Consider the following 20,230-nt stretch of genomic DNA (forward strand, 5'->3'; position numbering starts at 1 on the left):
CATGTTAGCCGCTGTTCTGAAAAGTTGATCTACCTCCTCAGGATGACCTACCACCCTTTATATTATGCTTAATTCATGGTATCCTGTCAGGTAGGGAATGTCGAAATGTCTATCAACATGTCCTACCTGACAGGATGCACCCTCCATGGTTTAAACATAATAATATAATGTATGGTAGGACATACTGAGGTAGGCTGACTTTTCAGAACACCGACGGACCCCTCAGCTGATGAACACTGCTACAAAATATTGTGCGAAGTGGGAATTGACCACAAATTTCATATTCCATATGGAGGTCATAAATATGTTGAGCATATTTTCACATTTTCGAGACACTATGATGTATGTAGGCGCTAACCCTAACCCCAACAACAAGAACAACCTGAACAACCCCACACACAAGTCTGTGGAAAGCAGTGGTGGATGTTGTACCTGTCGTCCCTCTGTAATGTTGACCAGAAGGAGGGGTCTCAGAACCCTGGACCAGCGGACAGCGTAGAAGTATGTCGCTTTCAGTGCCCCATAGATCGTCATGTCTACCAGGGTGAGCTGAGGACAGAGGGACAACGACAGGGCGATAGGCTTAAACAAAGCTTATTTCATAACAGTAGTTATTGCATTTAGGTAGTGTCAAAAACATATTGAAAAGCAGTGTAGCGTGACAACTATTTTTTTTACTAATGCCCATTGTCAGTGAAAAAGCTTTAAAATTAATTTTGGCACCATATGTGATACTTGGTGAGTGAAATGAGCAAGTCTTCTCCTCTACCTGTGAAGTTATACTTCCACATAATGACAGTGGTCTATCTATTTAGGAGTTATACTTCCACATAGAGTACAGTAATAACAGTGGTCTATTTACATTTTGGAGTTATCCTTCCACATAATGATGGTGGTCTATCTATTTAGGAGTTATACGTCCACATAATGATGGTGATCTATCTATTTAGGAGTTATACTTCCACCTAATGATGGTGGTCTATCTATTTAGGAGTCATACTTCCACATAATGATGGCAGTCTCTCTATTTAGAAGTTATATTTTTCCACATAATGATGGTGGCCTATCTATTTAGGAGTTATATACAGTATAATGACGGTGGTCTATTTTTACATTTTGTGTTTTGGTAGCAAGCGATGCATGTGTTTATCAGTGTTTTCATTCCCTCATTTAGAACACCTGAGTCACAACATTTCACTATGCTGCTATCAAATTCAAACACGCTGACAGGGGAAAACCCAGGTCTAAAGGTTGTTCCACAAAAATGTGCTAAGCACTTCTCAGCACATTCTCAAGCATGTTTCATTCAGTTACTCAAATACTGCTATACCGACACAAACTCTTTTTGCTAGAAGTGAACATGTTTAACACCATTTCCTGCCTGTACATTACTGTTGAACAACTCAAAAGACAATGAGGTTTGTGCTAAAAACTATTTGGAACAGAATCTGAACCGATTTAACTGTAGGCACTTGTGTTTGCAGATTGCTTTTAACTTCTGGAAGGGACTTGGATCTACAGACTGAACTAGAATTTACTAAGTATAATTTTCTTACTCTAATAGGTAGTGCTAAGTGCTAGTCGTCAGTGCCGTGAGTGGCAACAGGCCTGAAACACTACCCCAAGACAGCGACAGCCCCCTCCGGCGTGTGAGCGAAGGCTAGGGCGACCAAAGGCCCTGGACGACTTATTCAAGAGCGACTGTCAGGAAAGTAGTATGTCTACATTTACTTCTGTACCTGCTTTGTTATCACTATGTGTTTGCATCCTACTAGTTTTGCACTTCCCTGATGATGGCTCCGCACTCATCCTTCTCTGCGACTTTGACATCCAGAGTGAAACATTGGAACCTCTTCTCTCTTTCCTCTCCTCCTTCGATCTTCACCTCTCTTCTTCTCCTCCTACTCACAAAGCTGGCAACCAGCTGGATCTCATCTTCACTAGACACTGTTCCACCCCTAACCTGTCTGTCACTCCCCTCCATCTCTCTGACCACTATTTCATGTCCTACTTCCTCTCCTTCCCCTCTTCCCCCGTAAAGTGTCTTCTTAAATATCTTCTTAAGAACTTCGTAAAACCAACCCTAAGAAAGATCCCCCGCGGATTCATGAATGGGTGGAAATGTGTTCATAAACCGCCAAAGTGTTCTCAGCTCCCCTTCTTAAGTTGAATGCACGTTCTCATACACCTGAATTTGCATACATAAACGCCCAGCCAGCTCCTTACTACAGGGTCGTGTGCACACAAAATCCCCAGACAGCGCGGAAAAAAGTTGAGACGTTCCCAATTGACATGATTGATGTTCAAGGTCACGTGCAAATTCGTCACATGCAACATAGCCTACCAGTAAAATGAGTAGTGAGATGTTTCTCCGCTGGCTCTTATAACGTGCACACTAAGCTTAAGCAAGGTGGAAAAAACAATACAAAACTAGGGCTGCGAGCAGCAGTGAGCGGGCCCTCGCACCCAACGCGTGTTGGGGTGTGGCGCCGTTAAAGGGTGTGCTATTTCGTTGTGCAGTACTGAGGGAAACTTCCTGTCACCAGTAGGTGGCGCTCTAGGCGTGACTCAATACCGAAGCATAGATGTGTTCAGGACGGTACCTTGATGAAGTGTGAGACATGTTGAGTAAATCGGATAACGTATGTAGGAGTTATGAGGACTTCCTGTTTCACCAGCAGGTGGCGCTGTAGGTATGACGCAATACTGACTTACAGAAGTGTTCAAGATGCGACCTTCATCAAGCATGAGCAATTTGGAGTAAATCGGATAACATATGTAGGAGTTATGAGTACTTCCTGTTTCACCAGTAGGTGGCGCTGTAAGTGTGACTCAATACCGATGCATAGATGGGTTCAGAAGGTGACCTTCATGAAGCGTCAGCAATTTGGTGCAAATCGGATGATGTATGCAGGAGTTATGAGGACTTCCTGTTTCACCAATAGGTGGCGCTATAAGTATGACGCAATACTGACACATAGATGTGTTCAGGACAGAACCGTCATGAAGCGTGAGATATATCGGACAAATTGGATAATGTATGGAGGAGTTATGAGGACCTCGTGTTATATGTCGAAATGTCAAACTTTGGCGGGGCGCCGCGGCAAGGGTGTTTGGTGAAAACTCAATTTTATTGATAACTTTTGATCCCAAAAGTCTTAAGATGAAGCTGACCGAATATGAAGTTGATCGGATGAAATCTGTAGGAGGAGTGGAAGTACGAGGCATGGAAATGGTCAAAACAAGGACAAAATGGCACATTAAAAGGAAAATGGCAGCCTTCCTGTTGCATGTTGGGTATAGCTCCAAGAGACATTTTAGTGTGTCTCGATGAAATACTTATGCCCTCCGAATTTCGTTCGCCTACATCAAACTGAAAGGTGGGGCTCGCCATTTTAAACTTTCCAGGGGGCGCTCTTGAGCCGTTTTGCCACGCCCATTTCCGTCACCCATGAATTATCAAATTTTTTCACGGGGACTGACGTATCTGCAAAGTTTCATCCGTTTTCATCGACATTTAGGCCGCCAAAAAGGCATTTGTTTGGGGAGAAGAAGAAGAAGAAGGAGAAGGTATGACCACTATATATATGACCACTCTTCCTGTTTGGCGGCTTGGACGCCAAATTTGATTGGCTGCAGCGAGCGAACGCCTTTGACAATCAAAAATCCCTGTAATTCTTTTGTGGACATTGGTCTAAAGAATGTGTACAGCCAGTTTCATGTAGATTGGTGAAAATCCTTAGGAGAAGATACATTTTAAGTGTTTTACACAAAATACAAAATGGCTGGAAATCCAATTGGTGGAAAATGACATCATAGGATGCGATGAACTCGGCATGAGCGAGGGATTCCAACGGTACCTCATTTTTCAAAATCGGTTACACAGGTCAAAAGTTGTGTGCATTAACGCACTTCCAACTTTGACATGGTGGTGGCGCTAGAGGGTTTGAGCTGTCGCAATGCCACTTGCTGCCAGAGGTCATGGGACTGTCCCCGATGAGTGTGCCAAATGTGGCTTTAATACATTAACAATTTGCTGAGATATGACCACACTTCCTGTTTGGCGGCTTGGACGCCAAATTCGATTGGCTGTAGCGGGCGAACGCTTTCGAGAATCGAAAATCCCTGGATAAGTTTTGTGGACATCGGTCTAGAGAATGTGCCTACCGAGTTTCGTGCAGATTGGTTGAAATTCCTAGGAGGAGATACATTTGAAGTGTTTTTCACAAAATCCAAAATGGCGGGAAATCCAATATGGCGGAAAATGATGTCATAGGGTGCGTTGAACTCAGCTTGAGCCAAGGAATCCAACGGTACCTCGTTTTTGAAAATCGGGCTTACAGGTCAAAAGTTGTGTGCACAAATGCACCTCCAACTTTGACATGTTGGTGGCGCTAGAGAGTTCGAGCTGTGTACATGGGTCTTGGTGAAAAGACTCAGGGGACTGTCATGAATAAGTGTACCATTTTTCACAACTTTTTACCATACGGTTCTATGGGCTGCCATAGACTCCCATGGCAGAAGAATAAAGAATAAATAATAAATAATAAATAATAATAATAATAAGAAAAGGTACAAGAACAATGGTGGCCTTCGCAGCTTCGCTGCTTGGCCCCCAATAATAATAAATATAGCTGCAAGCAGCAATGTGGGGGCCAAGCAGGACGCGCAGCCAGCGCATCAAAGACAAAAAGCGTAACACGCCATAGCCGCATTCGAATCTTTACCGCAGTTTTGAAAATCAGGCATACGGTTCAGAATAAACGCACTTCCAACTTTGGCAGGTTGGTGGCGCTAGAGAGTTTGAGGTGTTGACTTGGTGACAGGGGTCACGGGACCGTCCCCGACGAGTGTGCCAAATGTGGTTATGATACAACACAACGTTATTGAGATATGACCACACTTCCTGTTTGGTGGCTTGGACGCCAAATTCGATTGGCTGTAGTGAGTGAACGCCTTCGACAATTGAAAATCCCTGGAATCCTGTTGTGGACATTGGTCTAGAGAATGTGTACAGCCAGTTTGATGTAGATTGGTGAAAATCCCTAGGAGAAGATACATTTTAAGTGATTTACACAAAATACAAAATGGCGGGAAATCCCATTGGTGGAAAATGACATCATAGGGTGCGATGAACTCGGCATGAGCCAGGGATTCTAACGGTACCTCATTTTTGAAAATCGGTCCAACAGGTCAAAATTTGTGTGCCTAAATGCACTTCCAACTTTGACATGGTGGTGGCGCTAGAGGGTTCGAGCTGTCGGGATGACACTTGCTGACAGGCTTCATGGGACTTTCCCTGATGAGTGTTTAAAATGTGGCTTTGATACATTAACAATTTGCTGAGATATGACCCCATATCCTGTTTGGCGGCTTTGATGCCAAATTTGATTGGCTGTAGCGGGCGAATGCTTTCGAGAATTGAAAATCCCTGAACATCCTTTATGGACATTGGTATAGAGAATGTGCATACCGAGTTTCGTGTAGATTGGTCGAAATTCCTAGGAGAAGATACATTTTAAGTGTTTTTCACAAAATCCAAAATGGCGGGAAATCCAATATGGCGGCAAATGATGTCATGGGGTGCGTTGAACTCGGCTTGAGCCAAGGAATCCAACGGTACCTTGTTTTTGAAAATCGGGCTTACAGGTCAAAAGTGACGTGTGCAAACGCACCTCCAACTTTGACACGTTGGTGGCGCTAGAGGGTTCGAGCTGTGGACATGGGTCTTGGTGTAAAGACTCAGGGCACTGTCATGAATGAGTGTGCCAATTTTCACAACTTTTTACCATACGGTTCTATGGGCTGCCATAGACACCAATACGGAAGAAGAAGATGAATAATAACAAGCAGGACATGCGACCAGCGCATAAAAGACAACAAGCGAAACACATCATAGGAGTCTATTCAAATCGCTACCGCAGTTTTGAAAATCGGGCGTACGGTTCAGAATATACGCACTTCCAACTTTGACAGGTTGGTGGCGCTAGAGACTTTGAGGTGTCGACATAGACTTGGTGACAGGGGTCTCGGGACCGTCCACGATGAGTGTGCCTAATGTGGTTATGATACATCAAAACCTTACTGAGATTTGACCACACTTCCTGTTTGGCGGCTTGGACGCCAAATTCGATTGGCTGTAGCGAGCGAACACCTTCGACAATCGAAAATCGAGCGAGGGATTCCAACGGTACCTCCTTTTTCAAAATCGGTTACACAGGTCAAAAGTTGTGTGCATTAACGCACTTCCAACTTTGACATGGTGGTGGCGCTAGAGGGTTTGAGCTGTCGCAATGCCACTTGCTGCCAGAGGTCATGGCACTGTCCCTGATGAGTGTGCCAAATGTGGCTTTAATACATTAACAATTTTCTGAGATATGACCACACTTCCTGTTTGGCGGCTTGGACACCAAATTTGATTGGCTGTAGCGGGCGAACCCTTTCGAAAATTGAAAATCCCTGAACATCCTATGTGGACATTGGTCTAGAGAATGTGCCTACCGAGTTTCGTGCAGATTGGTCAAAATTCCTAGGAGGAGATACATTTGAAGTGTTTTTCAAAAAATTCAAGATGGCGGAAAATCTATATAACCGGAAGTTATGGGTCCTTGAGGCAAATTTGTTCATCATGAGGAGAGACATATGTGTGCAAAGTGTCATGTCTGTAGGTCAAACGGGGCCTGAGATATGCCTGTTCAAAGTTCGCAACTTCAGTCGGCTGCTATAGCGCCCCCTATTGGCTAATCGATCTGGGTCGTGCTCCATGGACTCAGCACATCATCCTCTACCATCATGCAAATTTTGGTAAAAAGTTACCACTCCATTCTATAGGCTGCCATTGACTCCCATGGCGGAAAAAAGAATAATAATAATAATAAATATAGCTGCAAGCAGCAATGTGGGGGCCAAGCAGGACATGCGACCAGCGCATCAAAGACAACAAGCGAAACACATCATAGCCGCATTCAAAGCTCTACCGCAGTGTTGAAAATCGGGCATACGGTTCAGAATATACGTACTTCCAACTTTGACAGGTTGGTGGTGCTAGAGACTTTGAGGTGTCGACATAGACTTGGTGACAGGGGTCACGGGACCGTCCACGATGAGTGTGCCTAATGTGGTTATGATACATCAAAACCTTACTGAGATTTGACCACACTTCCTGTTTGGCGGCTTGGACGCCAAATTCGATTGGCTGTAGCGAGCGAACACCTTCGACAATCGAAAATCCCTCTAGGAGTTTTGTGGACATTGGTCTAAAGAATGTGTACAGCCAGTTTCATGTAGATTGGTGAAAATCCCTAGGAGAAGATACATTTTAAGTGTTTTACACAAAATACAAAATGGCGGGAAATCCAATTGGTGGAAAATGACATCATAGGATGCGATGAACTCGGCATGAGCGAGGGATTCCAACGGTACCTCATTTTTCAAAATCGGTTACACAGGTCAAAAGTTGTGTGCATTAACGCACTTCCAACTTTGACATGGTGGTGGCGCTAGAGGGTTTGAGCTGTCGCAATGCCACTTGCTGCCAGAGGTCATGGGACTGTCCCCGATGAGTGTGCCAAATGTGGCTTTAATACATTAACAATTTTCTGAGATATGACCACACTTCCTGTTTGGCGGCTTGGACACCAAATTTGATTGGCTGTAGCGGGCGAACCCTTTCGAAAATTGAAAATCCCTGAACATCCTATGTGGACATTGCTCTAGAGAATGTGCCTACCGAGTTTCGTGCTGATTGGTCAAAATTCCTAGGAGGAGATACATTTGAAGTGTTTTTCAAAAAATTCAAGATGGCGGAAAATCTATATAACCGGAAGTTATGGGTCCTTGAGGCAAATTTGTTCATCATGAGGAGAGACATATGTGTGCAAAGTGTCATGCCTGTAGGTCAAACGGGGCCTGAGATATGCCTGTTCAAAGTTCGCAACTTCAGTCGGCTGCTATAGCGCCCCCTATTGGCTAATCGATCTGGGTCGTGCTCCATGGACTCAGCACATCATCCTCTACCATCATGCAAATTTTGGTAAAAAGTTACCACTCCGTTCTATAGGCTGCCATTGACTTCAATGGCAGAAGAAGAAGAATAATAATAATAATAATAATAATAATAATAATAATACCATCAATTACAATAGGGTCTTCGCCCCTACGGGGCTTGGCCCCTAATAATACCATCAATAACAATAGGGGCTTCGCACTTTGTGCTTGGCCCCTAAATATAGCTGCAAGCAGCGATGTGGGGGCCAAGCGGGACGCACGACCAGCGCATCAAAGACAACAAGCAAAACATGTCAAAAGTCAGACATGGTTGAACAGGATTCGATCTCTGTACCTGCTGCTTGCAAAGCCGACATGCTAACCACTGTGCTACGCAGGATGTTGCGAGGGTGAATCACCCTAGTCCACAAGGCATGTGAGCCTTCCCTAACCCCGTGAGTCTGAGTCCTGAGCACTTAATTAATGTCACCTGGCAGGGTTGCTTTCTCTCGGTAGAGTGAGAGGGGGGGGTGTCATTGTTTAAATTGGCACACAGCGAAAAGTATACATAGCATAGCTCAACTATTTACTTCTTCAGAATCCAGACAATCACGCGAACATTTCCATGTATAAAATGTCCTTCGGTCTTCAGACGTGTAGGAGAGGTGAAGAGTTAGAAACAGTTAGAGATTCTAGAGCGAAGAGAGATTTTCTAGAGCGTGGCTCCATTGATTTCAATGGAGGGGGGGGAGTCATTATTCGAACTGTCACAGAGTGAAAAATATACATCGAAGAGCTTAGCTTTTTTGATTTTATGAATCCCAAGAGTCGTGTGAACGTTTTGATATATAAAATGTGTATGAGCTGTGAGAATTAGAAGAGGGATGGCAGTTTAGAAAATGTGTGACTTTTTCCAAAAACCTCTGAAACTGGTGAAATTGTGCAGAGGACAAAAAGTGTTCCTTTCATTCTGCAATCAAACAAATGAAGTAATAATGAAACCATGGGGTGGTTTGAACTCGGCATGAGCCAGGGAATCCATTGCTACCATCATTTTGAAGATTGGACATACAGTTCAAAAGTTACTGGCATAAACGCAACTCCAACTTTGACACGCTGGTGGCGCTAGAGTGCACGAGATGTCAACGTAAGGCTTGGTGACAGATGTCATGGGTGTGTCCCGGATGAGTGTGCCAAATGTGGTTTTGATAGATTAAAACATTACTGAGATATGACCCCAGTTCCTGTTTTGCAGCTTTTCGGACAATTTTGATTGGCTGTCACGAGGGAACGCAATGGACAATCAAAAATCCCTGTAAGACTTTTGTGGACATCGGTCTATAGATTGTGCATACTGCGTGTGGTGCAGAATGGTGAAAAAACCTAGGAGGAGATACATTTTGAGTGTTTTACACTAAATCCAATATGGCGGGAAATCCAATATGGTGGAAAATGATGTCATAGTGTGCGTTGAACTTGGCTTGAGCGAAGGAATCCAACGCTGCCTCGTTTTTGAAAATCAGGCTTACAGGTCAAAAGTTGCATGCACAAATGCACCTCCAACTTTGACACGTTGGTGGCGCTAGAGCGTTCAAGCTGTGGACATGGGTCTTGGTGAGAAGACTTTGGGGACTGTCATGAATGAGTGTGCCAATTTTCCCAACTTTTTACCATACGGTTCTATGGGCTGCCATAGACTCCAATGGCAGAAGAATAAATAATAATAATAATAAGAAAAGGTACAAGAACAATGGGTGCCAGCGCTTAGCGCTTCGCTGCTTGGCCCCCAAATATAGCTGCAAGCAGCAATGTGGGGGCCAAGCAGGACGCGCAGCCAGCGCATCAAAGACAAAAAGCGTAACACGCCATAGCCGCATTCGAATCTTTACCGCAGTTTTGAAAATCGGGCATACGGTTCAGCATAAACGCACTTCCAACTTTGGCAGGTTGGTGGCGCTAGAGAGTTCGAGGTGTTGACTTGGTGACAGGGGTCACGGGACCGTCCCCGACGAGTGTGCCAAATGTGGTTATGATACAACACAACGTTATTGAGATATGACCACACTTCCTGTTTGGTGGCTTGGACGCCAAATTCGATTGGCTGTAGTGAGTGAACGCCTTCGACAATTGAAAATCCCTGGAATCCTCTTGTGGACATTGGTCTAGAGAATGTGTACAGCCAGTTTGATGTAGATTGGTGAAAATCCCTAGGAGAAGATACATTTTAAGTGATTTACACAAAATACAAAATGGCGGGAAATCCCATTGGTGGAAAATGACATCATAGGGTGCGATGAACTCGGCATGAGCCAGGGATTCCAACGGTACCTCATTTTTGAAAATCGGTCCAACAGGTCAAAATTTGTGTGCCTAAATGCACTTCCAACTTTGACATGGTGGTGGCGCTAGAGGGTTCGATCTGTCGGGATGACACTTGCTGACAGGCTTCATGGGACTTTCCCTGATGAGTGTTTAAAATGTGGCTTTGATACATTAACAATTTGCTGAGATATGACCCCATATCCTGTTTGGCGGCTTTGATGCCAAATTTGATTGGCTGTAGCGGGCGAATGCTTTCGAGAATTGAAAATCCCTGAACATCCTTTATGGACATTGGTATAGAGAATGTGCATACCGAGTTTCGTGCAGATTGGTCGAAATTCCTAGGAGAAGATACATTTTAAGTGTTTTTCACAAAATCCAAAATGGCGGGAAATCCAATTGGCGGCAAATAATGTCATGGGGTGCGTTGAACTCGGCTTGAGCCAAGGAATCCAACGGTACCTTGTTTTTGAAAATCGGGCTTACAGGTCAAAAGTTACGTGTGCAAACGCACCTCCAACTTTGACACGTTGGTGGCGCTAGAGGGTTCGAGCTGTGGACATGGGTCTTGGTGTAAAGACTCAGGGCACTGTCATGAATGAGTGTGCCAATTTTCACAACTTTTTACCATACGGTTCTATGGGCTGCCATAGACACCAATACGGAAGAAGAAGATGAATAATAAATATAGCTGCAAGCAGCAATGTGGGGGCCAAGCAGGACGCGCAGCCAGCGCATCAAAGACAAAAAGCGTAACACGCCATAGCCGCATTCGAATCTTTACCGCAGTTTTGAAAATCGGGCATACGGTTCAGAATAAACGCACTTCCAACTTTGGCAGGTTGGTGGCGCTAGAGAGTTCGAGGTGTTGACTTGGTGACAGGGGTCACGGGACCGTCCCCGACGAGTGTGCCAAATGTGGTTATGATACAACACAACGTTATTGAGATATGACCACACTTCCTGTTTGGTGGCTTGGACGCCAAATTCGATTGGCTGTAGTGAGTGAACGCCTTCGACAATTGAAAATCCCTGGAATCCTCTTGTGGACATTGGTCTAGAGAATGTGTACAGCCAGTTTGATGTAGATTGGTGAAAATCCCTAGGAGAAGATACATTTTAAGTGATTTACACAAAATACAAAATGGCGGGAAATCCCATTGGTGGAAAATGACATTATAGGGTGCGATGAACTCGGCATGAGCCAGGGATTCCAACGGTACCTCATTTTTGAAAATCGGTCCAACAGGTCAAAATTTGTGTGCCTAAATGCACTTCCAACTTTGACATGGTGATGGCGCTAGAGGGTTCGAGCTGTCGGGATGACACTTGCTGACAGGCTTCATGGGACTTTCCCTGATGAGTGTTTAAAATGTGGCTTTGATACATTAACAATTTGCTGAGATATGACCCCATATCCTGTTTGGCGGCTTTGATGCCAAATTTGATTGGCTGTAGCGGGCGAATGCTTTCGAGAATTGAAAATCCCTGAACATCCTTTATGGACATTGGTATAGAGAATGTGCATACCGAGTTTCGTGCAGATTGGTCGAAATTCCTAGGAGAAGATACATTATAAGTGTTTTTCACAAAATCCAAAATGGCGGGAAATCCAATATAACGGCAAATGATGTCATGGGGTGCGTTGAACTCGGCTTGAGCCAAGGAATCCAACGGTACCTTGTTTTTGAAAATCGGGCTTACAGGTCAAAAGTTACGTGTGCAAACGCACCTCCAACTTTGACACGTTGGTGGCGCTAGAGAGTTCGAGCTGTGGACATGGGTCTTGGTGTAAAGACTCAGGGCACTGTCATGAATGAGTGTGCCAATTTTCACAACTTTTTACCATACGGTTCTATGGGCTGCCATAGACACCAATACGGAAGAAGAAGATGAATAATAAATATAGCTGCAAGCAGCGATGTGGGGGCCAAGCGGGACGCACGACCAGCGCATCAAAGACAACAAGCAAAACATGTCAAAAGTCAGACATGGTTGAACAGGATTCGATCTCTGTACCTGCTGCTTGCAAGGCCGACATGCTAACCACTGTGCTACGCAGGATGTTGCGAGGGTGAATCACCCTAGTCCACAAGGCATGTGAGCCTTCCCTAACCCCGTGAGTCTGAGTCCTGAGCACTTAATTAATGTCACCTGGTAGGGTTGCTTCCTCTCGGTAGAGTGAGAGGGGGGGGTGTCGTTGTTTAAATTGGCACACAGCGAAAAGTATACATAGCATAGCTCAACTATTTACTTCTTCAGAATCCAGACAATCACGCGAACATTTCCATGTATAAAATGTCCTTCGGTCTTCAGAAGTGTAGGAGAGGTGAAGAGTTAGAAACAGTTAGAGATTCTAGAGCGAAGAGAGATTTTCTAGAGCGTGGCTCCATTGATTTCAATGGAGGGGGGGGAGTCATTATTCGAACTGTCCCAGAGTGAAAAATATACATCGAAGAGCTTAGCTTTTTTGATTTTATGAATCCCAAGAGTCGTGTGAACGTTTTGATATATAAAATGTGTATGAGCTGTGAGAATTAGAAGAGGGATGGCAGTTTAGAAAATGTGTGACTTTTTCCAAAAACCTCTGAAACTGGTGAAATTGTGCAGAGGACAAAAAGTGTTCCTTTCATTCTGCAATCAAACAAATGAAGTAATAATGAAACCATGGGGTGTTTTGAACTCGGCATGAGCCAGGGAATCCATTGCTACCATCATTTTGAAGATTGGACATACAGTTCAAAAGTTACTGGCATAAACGCAACTCCAACTTTGACACGCTGGTGGCGCTAAAGTGCACGAGATGTCAACGTAAGGCTTGGTGACAGATGTCATGGGTGTGTCCAGGATGAGTGTGCCAAATGTGGTTTTGATAGATTAAAACATTACTGAGATATGACCCCAGTTCCTGTTTTGCAGCTTTTCGGCCAATTTTGATTGGCTGTCACGAGGGAACGCAATGGACAATCAAAAATCCCTGTAAGACTTTTGTGGACATCCGTCTATAGATTGTGCATACTGCGTTTGGTGCAGATTGGTGAAAAAACCTAGGAGGAGATACATTTTGAGTGTTTTACACTAAATCCAATATGGCGGGAAATCCAATATGGTGGAAAATGATGTCATAGGGTGCGTTGAACTTGGCTTGAGCGAAGAAATCCAACGCTGCCTCGTTTTTGAAAATCGGGCTAACAGGTCAAAAGTTGCATTCACAAATGCACCTCCAACTTTGACACGTTGGTGGCGCTAGAGCATTCAAGCTGTGGACATGGGTCTTGGTGAGAAGACTTTGGGGACTGTCATGAATGAGTGTGCCAATTTTCCCAACTTTTTACCATACGGTTCTATGGGCTGCCATAGACTCCAATGGCAGAAGAATAATAATAAGAAGAAGAAAAGGTACAAGAACAATGGGTGCCAGCGCTGCGCTGCTTGGCCCCCAATAAGAAAAGGTACAAACACAATGGTGGCCTTCGCAGCTTCGCTGCTTGGCCCCCAATAAGAAAAGGTACAAACACAATGGTGGCCTTCGCAGCTTCGCTGCTTGGCCCCCAAATATAGCTGCAAGCAGCAATGTGGGGGCCAAGCAGGACACGCGACCAGCGCATCAAAGACTACAAGTGAAACACGCCATAGGCGTATTCAAATCTCTACTGCAGTTTTGAAAATCGGGCATACGGTTCAGAATAAATGCATTTCCAGCTTTGACAGGTTGGTGGCGCTAGAGTTTGAGGTGTCGACATAGACTTGGTGACAGGGGTCATGGGACTGTCCCCGATGAGTGTGCCTAATGTGGTTATGATACATCAAAACGTTACTGAGATATGACCACACTTCCTGTTTGGCGGCTTGGACGCCAAATTTGATTGGCTGCAGCGAGCGAACGCCTTTGACAATCGAAAAACCCTGTAATGCTTTTGTGGACATTGGTCTAGAGAATGTGTAGAGCCAGTTTCATGTAGATTGGTGAAAATTTCTAGGAGGAGATACATTTTAAGTGTTTTACACAAAATACAAAATGGCGGGAAATCCAATTGGTGGAAAATGACATCATAGGGTCCGATGAACTCGGCATGAGCCAGGGATTCCAACGGTACCTTACTTTTCAAAATCGGTTACACAGGACAAAAGTTGTGTGCATAAACGCACTACCAACTTTGACATGGTGGTGGCGCTAGAGGGTTTGAGCTGTCGCGATGACACTTGCTGCCAGAGGTCATGGGACTGTCCCCGATGAGTGTGCCAAATGTGGCTTTAATACATTAACAATTTGCTGAGATATGACCCCATATCCTGTTTGGCGGCTTTGACGCCAAATTTGATTGGCTGTAGCGGGCGAACGCTTTCGAGAATTGAAAATCCCTGAACATCCTATGTGGACATTGGTCTAGAGAATGTGCCTACCGAGTTTCGTGCAGATTGGTTGAAATTCCTAGGAGGAGATACATTTGAAGTGTTTTTCAAAAAATCCAAAATGGCGGGAAATCCAATATGGCGGAAAATGATGTCATAGGGTGCGTTGAACTCGGCTTGAGCCAAGGAATCCAACGGTACCTTGTTTTTGAAAATCGGGCTTAGAGGTCAAAAGTTGCGTGTGCAAACGCACCTCCAACTTTGACACATTGGTGGCGCTAGAGGGTTTGAGCTGTGGACATGGGTCTTGGTGTAAAGACTCAGGGGACTGTCATGAATGAGTGTGCCAATTTTCACAACTTTTCACCATACGGTTCTATGGGCTGCCATAGACACCAATGACGGAAGAAGAAGATGAATTAAAGCTGCTTCGCAGCGATGAGGCGGGGCCAGGCAATTTCCGACAAGTTTAGGAGCAATAAGCGAGCGAATAGGAGGACAACAAGAAAGTTGACATTCCAATGTTAATTTTGTACATTCATATCGTATCGTAAAACATTTGTAAAACATTTTGATGCATTGTAAGCTCGATTTTGATAATTCAACAATCTGGTCAATGAGTTTGTGAATTACAGTCTGAACATCCAGTGGAGCAAGTTGTGTGGTGTTAATTGATTGAAAAATGTGGGATGAGATATGTTTATTAATTTTTACAGGTTTTCTCTGCTTTTCTTCATAATTGAGCATTAACTTCAGCAGCTGTGTACTCAGTCAGTTGCCAATCAATCGATTTAGTCATTGTAATCCTCGGCGGGGGCTGGGTAGGGTTGCCAACAGCGATGTCTCCGGAGCTTGCGTTGGATTGTGGGTAATGTAGTTTTCTCTGTATGTAGTGTTGGTTTCAGAGGACAGAATTAAACATATTTTTAAAAATTCAATTTTTGAGATAAAATTCTGAAATAAATCACACTACATCTTGGATATGTGGCCAATGTTGTCACTTTTTATGAGGAAGATCAGACATTGATTTGGCGAGAATTAATAGGAACTGTATACAGAACTGTTTACAGTAAAACCTTTTGATGTGCTGTGGGCTCAATTTTTCATATTTCAATAATCTGTGAGGATCGTTTGGTACGGACCGTCTGAACATACAGTAGATCAATTTTGGTGTCAATTGAACAAAAGATGTGGGAGGAGATAGGTTTGATAGGTTTTACAGTTTATGAAAAAATCAGAGTGATGGACTTCAAAATTCCTGCAAGGTCAGAGTGTATGAAAGTTTTGTCTCACTTGGGACTACATTCATGTGGTTGTTTTACAGTGATGGCACCTATGGCTGATTTGTTATGATTTTTTAAAGTTTTAAACTTTAGACTGTTGCTGTAGCGCCACCTTCAGCTTTATTGACCTACAATGCAGGTTGAGGACTTTGTGTATAGTACTGGAGCTATGTGCAAATTTTGGTGATTTTTTGTCCACAGGAAGTTAGACTTCAGTGGAAGTGGAGAATAATAATAATAAGTAAAACATTTTGATGCATTGTAAGATCAATTTTGATAATTCAATAATCTGGTCAATGAGTTTGTGAATGACAGTTTGAAGATCCAGTGTAGCAACGTTAGTGTTAATTGATTGAAAAATGTGGGTTACAGGTTTTGTTTGCTTTTTTTTCATAATTGAACATTAACTTCAGCAGCTGTGTACTCAGTCAGTTGCCAATCAATCGATTTAGTCATTGTAATCCTCGGCGGGGGTGGGGTAGGGTTGCCAACAGCGATGTCTCAGATTCGTGGAGCTTGCGTTGGATTGTGGGTAACGTAGTTTTCTCTGTATGAAGTGTTGGTTTCAGAGGACAGAATTAAACATATTTTAAAAAATTCAATTTTTGAGATAAAATTCTGAAAAAAATCATACTACATCTTGGATATGTGGCCAATGTTGTCACTTTTTATGAGGATGATCAGACATTGATTTGGCGAGAATTAATAGGAACTGTATACAGAACTGTTAACAGAAAAACTTTTTGAAGTGCTGTGGGCTCTATTTTTCATATTTCAAAAATCTGTGAGGATCGTTTCGTAAGGACAGTCTGAAGATACAGTAGATCAATTTTGGTGTCAATTGAACAAAAGATGTGAGAGGAGATAGGTTTGATAGGTTTTACAGTTTATGAAGAAATCAGAGTGATGGACTTCAAAATTCCTGCAAGGTCAAAGCATATGAAAGTTTTGTCTCACTTGGGACTACATTCACGTGATGGTTTTACAGTGATAGCACCTATGGCTGATTTGTTATGATTTTTTTTAAAGTTTTAAACTTTAGACTGTTGCTGTAGCGCCACCTTCAGGTTTATTGACCTACAATGCAGGTTGAGGACTTTGGGTATAGTACTGGAGCTTTGTGCAAATTTTGGTGATTTTTTGTCCACGGGAAGTTAGACTTCAGTGGAAGATGGAGAATAATAATAATAAGTAAAACATTTTGATGCATTGTAAGATCAATTTTGATAATTCAATTATCTGGTCAATGAGTTTGTGAATGACAGTTTGAAGATCCAGTGTAGCAACTTTAGTGTTAATTGATTGAAAAATGTGGGTTACAGGTTTTGTTTGCTTTTTTTTCATAATTGAACATTAACTTCAGCAGCTGTGTACTCAGTCAGTTGCCAATCAATCGATTTAGTCATTGTAATCCTCGGCGGGGGTGGGGTAGGGTTGCCAACAGCGATGTCTCAGATTCGTGGAGCTTGCGTTGGATTGTGGGTAACGTAGTTTTCTCTGTATGAAGTGTTGGTTTCAGAGGACAGAATTAAACATATTTTAAAAAATTCAATTTTTGAGATAAAATTCTGAAAAAAATCATACTACATCTTGGATATGTGGCCAATGTTGTCACTTTTTATGAGGATGATCAGACATTGATTTGGCGAGAATTAATAGGAACTGTATACAGAACTGTTAACAGAAAAACTTTTTGAAGTGCTGTGGGCTCTATTTTTCATATTTCAAAAATCTGTGAGGATCGTTTCGTAAGGACAGTCTGAAGATACAGTAGATCAATTTTGGTGTCAATTGAACAAAAGATGTGGGAGGAGATAGGTTTGATAGGTTTTACAGTTTATGAAGAAATCAGAGTGATGGACTTCAAAATTCCTGCAAGGTCAAAGCATATGAAAGTTTTGTCTCACTTGGGACTACATTCACGTGATGGTTTTACAGTGATAGCACCTATGGCTGATTTGTTATGATTTTTTTTAAAGTTTTAAACTTTAGACTGTTGCTGTAGCGCCACCTTCAGGTTTATTGACCTACAATGCAGGTTGAGGACTTTGGGTATAGTACTGGAGCTTTGTGCAAATTTTGGTGATTTTTTGTCCACGGGAAGTTAGACTTCAGTGGAAGATGGAGAATAATAATAATAAGTAAAACATTTTGATGCATTGTAAGATCAATTTTGATAATTCAATTATCTGGTCAATGAGTTTGTGAATGACAGTTTGAAGATCCAGTGTAACAACTTTAGTGTTAATTGATTGAAAAATGTGGGTTACAGGTTTTGTTTGCTTTTTTTTCATAATTGAACATTAACTTCAGCAGCTGTGTACTCAGTCAGTTGCCAATCAATCGATTTAGTCATTGTAATCCTCGGCGGGGGTGGGGTAGGGTTGCCAACAGCGATGTCTCAGATTCGTGGAGCTTGCGTTGGATTGTGGGTAACGTAGTTTTCTCTGTATGAAGTGTTGGTTTCAGAGGACAGAATTAAACATATTTTAAAAAATTCAATTTTTCAGATAAAATTCTGAAAAAAATCATACTACATCTTGGATATGTGGCCAATGTTGTCACTTTTTATGAGGATGATCAGACATTGATTTGGCGAGAATTAATAGGAACTGTATACAGAACTGTTAACAGTAAAACTTTTTGATGTGCTGTGGGCTCTATTTTTCATATTTAAAAAATCTGTGAGGATCGTTTGGTAAGGACAGTCTGAAGATACAGTAGATCAATTTTGGTGTCAATTGAACAAAAAATGTGGGAGGAGATAGGTTTGATAGGTTTTACAGTTTATGAAGAAATCAGAGTGATGGACTTCAAAATTCCTCCAAGGTCAAAGCATATGAAAGTTTTGTCTCACTTGGGACTACATTCACGTGGTGGTTTTACAGTGATAGCACCTATGGCTGATTTGTTATGATTTTTTTAAAGTTTTAAACTTTAGACTGTTGCTGTAGCGCCACCTTCAGGTTTATTGACCTACAATGCAGGTTGAGGACTTTGGGTATAGTACTGGAGCTTTGTGCAAATTTTGGTGATTTTTTGTCCACGGGAAGTTAGACTTCAGTGGAAGATGGAGAATAATAATAATAAGTAAAACATTTTGATGCATTGTAAGATCAATTTTGATAATTCAATTATCTGGTCAATGAGTTTGTGAATGACAGTTTGAAGATCCAGTGTAGCAACTTTAGGATTAATTGATTGAAAAATGTGGGTTACAGGTTTTGTTTGCTTTTTTTTCATAATTGAACATTAACTTCAGCAGCTGTGCACTCAGTCAGTTGCCAATCAATCGATTTAGTCATTGTAATCCTCGGCGGGGGTTGGGTAGGGTTGCCAACAGCGATGTCTCAGATTCGTGGAGCTTGCTTTGGATTGTGGGTAACGTAGTTTTCTCTGTATGAAGTGTTGGTTTCAGAGGACAGAATTAAACATATTTTAAAAAATTCAATTTTTGAGATAAAATTCTGAAATAAATCATACTACATCTTGGATATGTGGCCAATGTTGTCACTTTTTATGAGGATGATCAGACATTGATTTGGCGAGAATTAATAGGAACTGTATACAGAACTGTTAACAGTAAAACTTTTTGATGTGCTGTGGGCTCAATTTTTCATATTTCAAAAATCTGTGAGGATCGTTTGGTAAGGACAGTCTGAAGATACAGTAGATCAATTTTGGTGTCAATTGAACAATAAATGTGGGAGGAGATAGGTTTGATAGGTTTTACAGTTTATGAAGAAATCAGAGTGATGGACTTCAAAATTCCTGCAAGGTCAAAGCGTATGAAAGTTTTGTCTTACTTGGGACTAAATTCACGTGGTGGTTTTACAGTGATGGCACCTATGGCTGATTTGTTATGATTTTTTTTAAGTTTTAAACTTTAGACTGTTGCTGTAGTGCCACCTTCAGGTTTATTGACCTAAAATGCAGGTTGAGGACTTTGGGTATAGTACTGGAGCTTTGTGCAAATTTTGGTGATTTTTTGTCCACGGGAAGTTAGACTTCAGTGGAAGATGGAGAATAATAATAATAATAATATAGGCAAATACAATAGGGTTCCGGCAGCTACGCTGCCTGGCCCCTAATAATAAATATAGCTGCAAGCAGCAATGTGGGGGCCAAGCAGGACACGCGACCATCGCATCAAAGACTACAAGTGAAACACGCCATAGGCGTATTCAAGTCTCTACTGCAGTTTTGAAAATCGGGCATAAGGTTCAGAATAAATGCATTTCCAGCTTTGACAGGTTGGTGGCGCTAGAGAGTTTGAGTTGTCGACA

At 42.5% G+C, this 20,230-nt stretch overlaps 1 protein-coding gene across 1 annotated transcript in view; it reads right to left on the reverse strand.

The window, feature by feature from the left end:
* Positions 1-20,230, reverse strand: part of tpcn3 (two pore segment channel 3) — a 361,079-nt gene that overhangs the window by 226,617 nt on the left and 114,232 nt on the right. The window contains exon 5 of the mRNA XM_084441175.1: positions 433-549. Coding sequence (XP_084297301.1) covers positions 433-549 — 117 coding nt within the window. The remainder of the gene's footprint in view (positions 1-432; positions 550-20,230) is intronic.

Source organism: Borostomias antarcticus, assembly GCF_949987555.1.
Source record: "Borostomias antarcticus genome assembly, chromosome: 7".
Classification (NCBI taxonomy): domain Eukaryota; kingdom Metazoa; phylum Chordata; class Actinopteri; order Stomiiformes; family Stomiidae; genus Borostomias; species Borostomias antarcticus.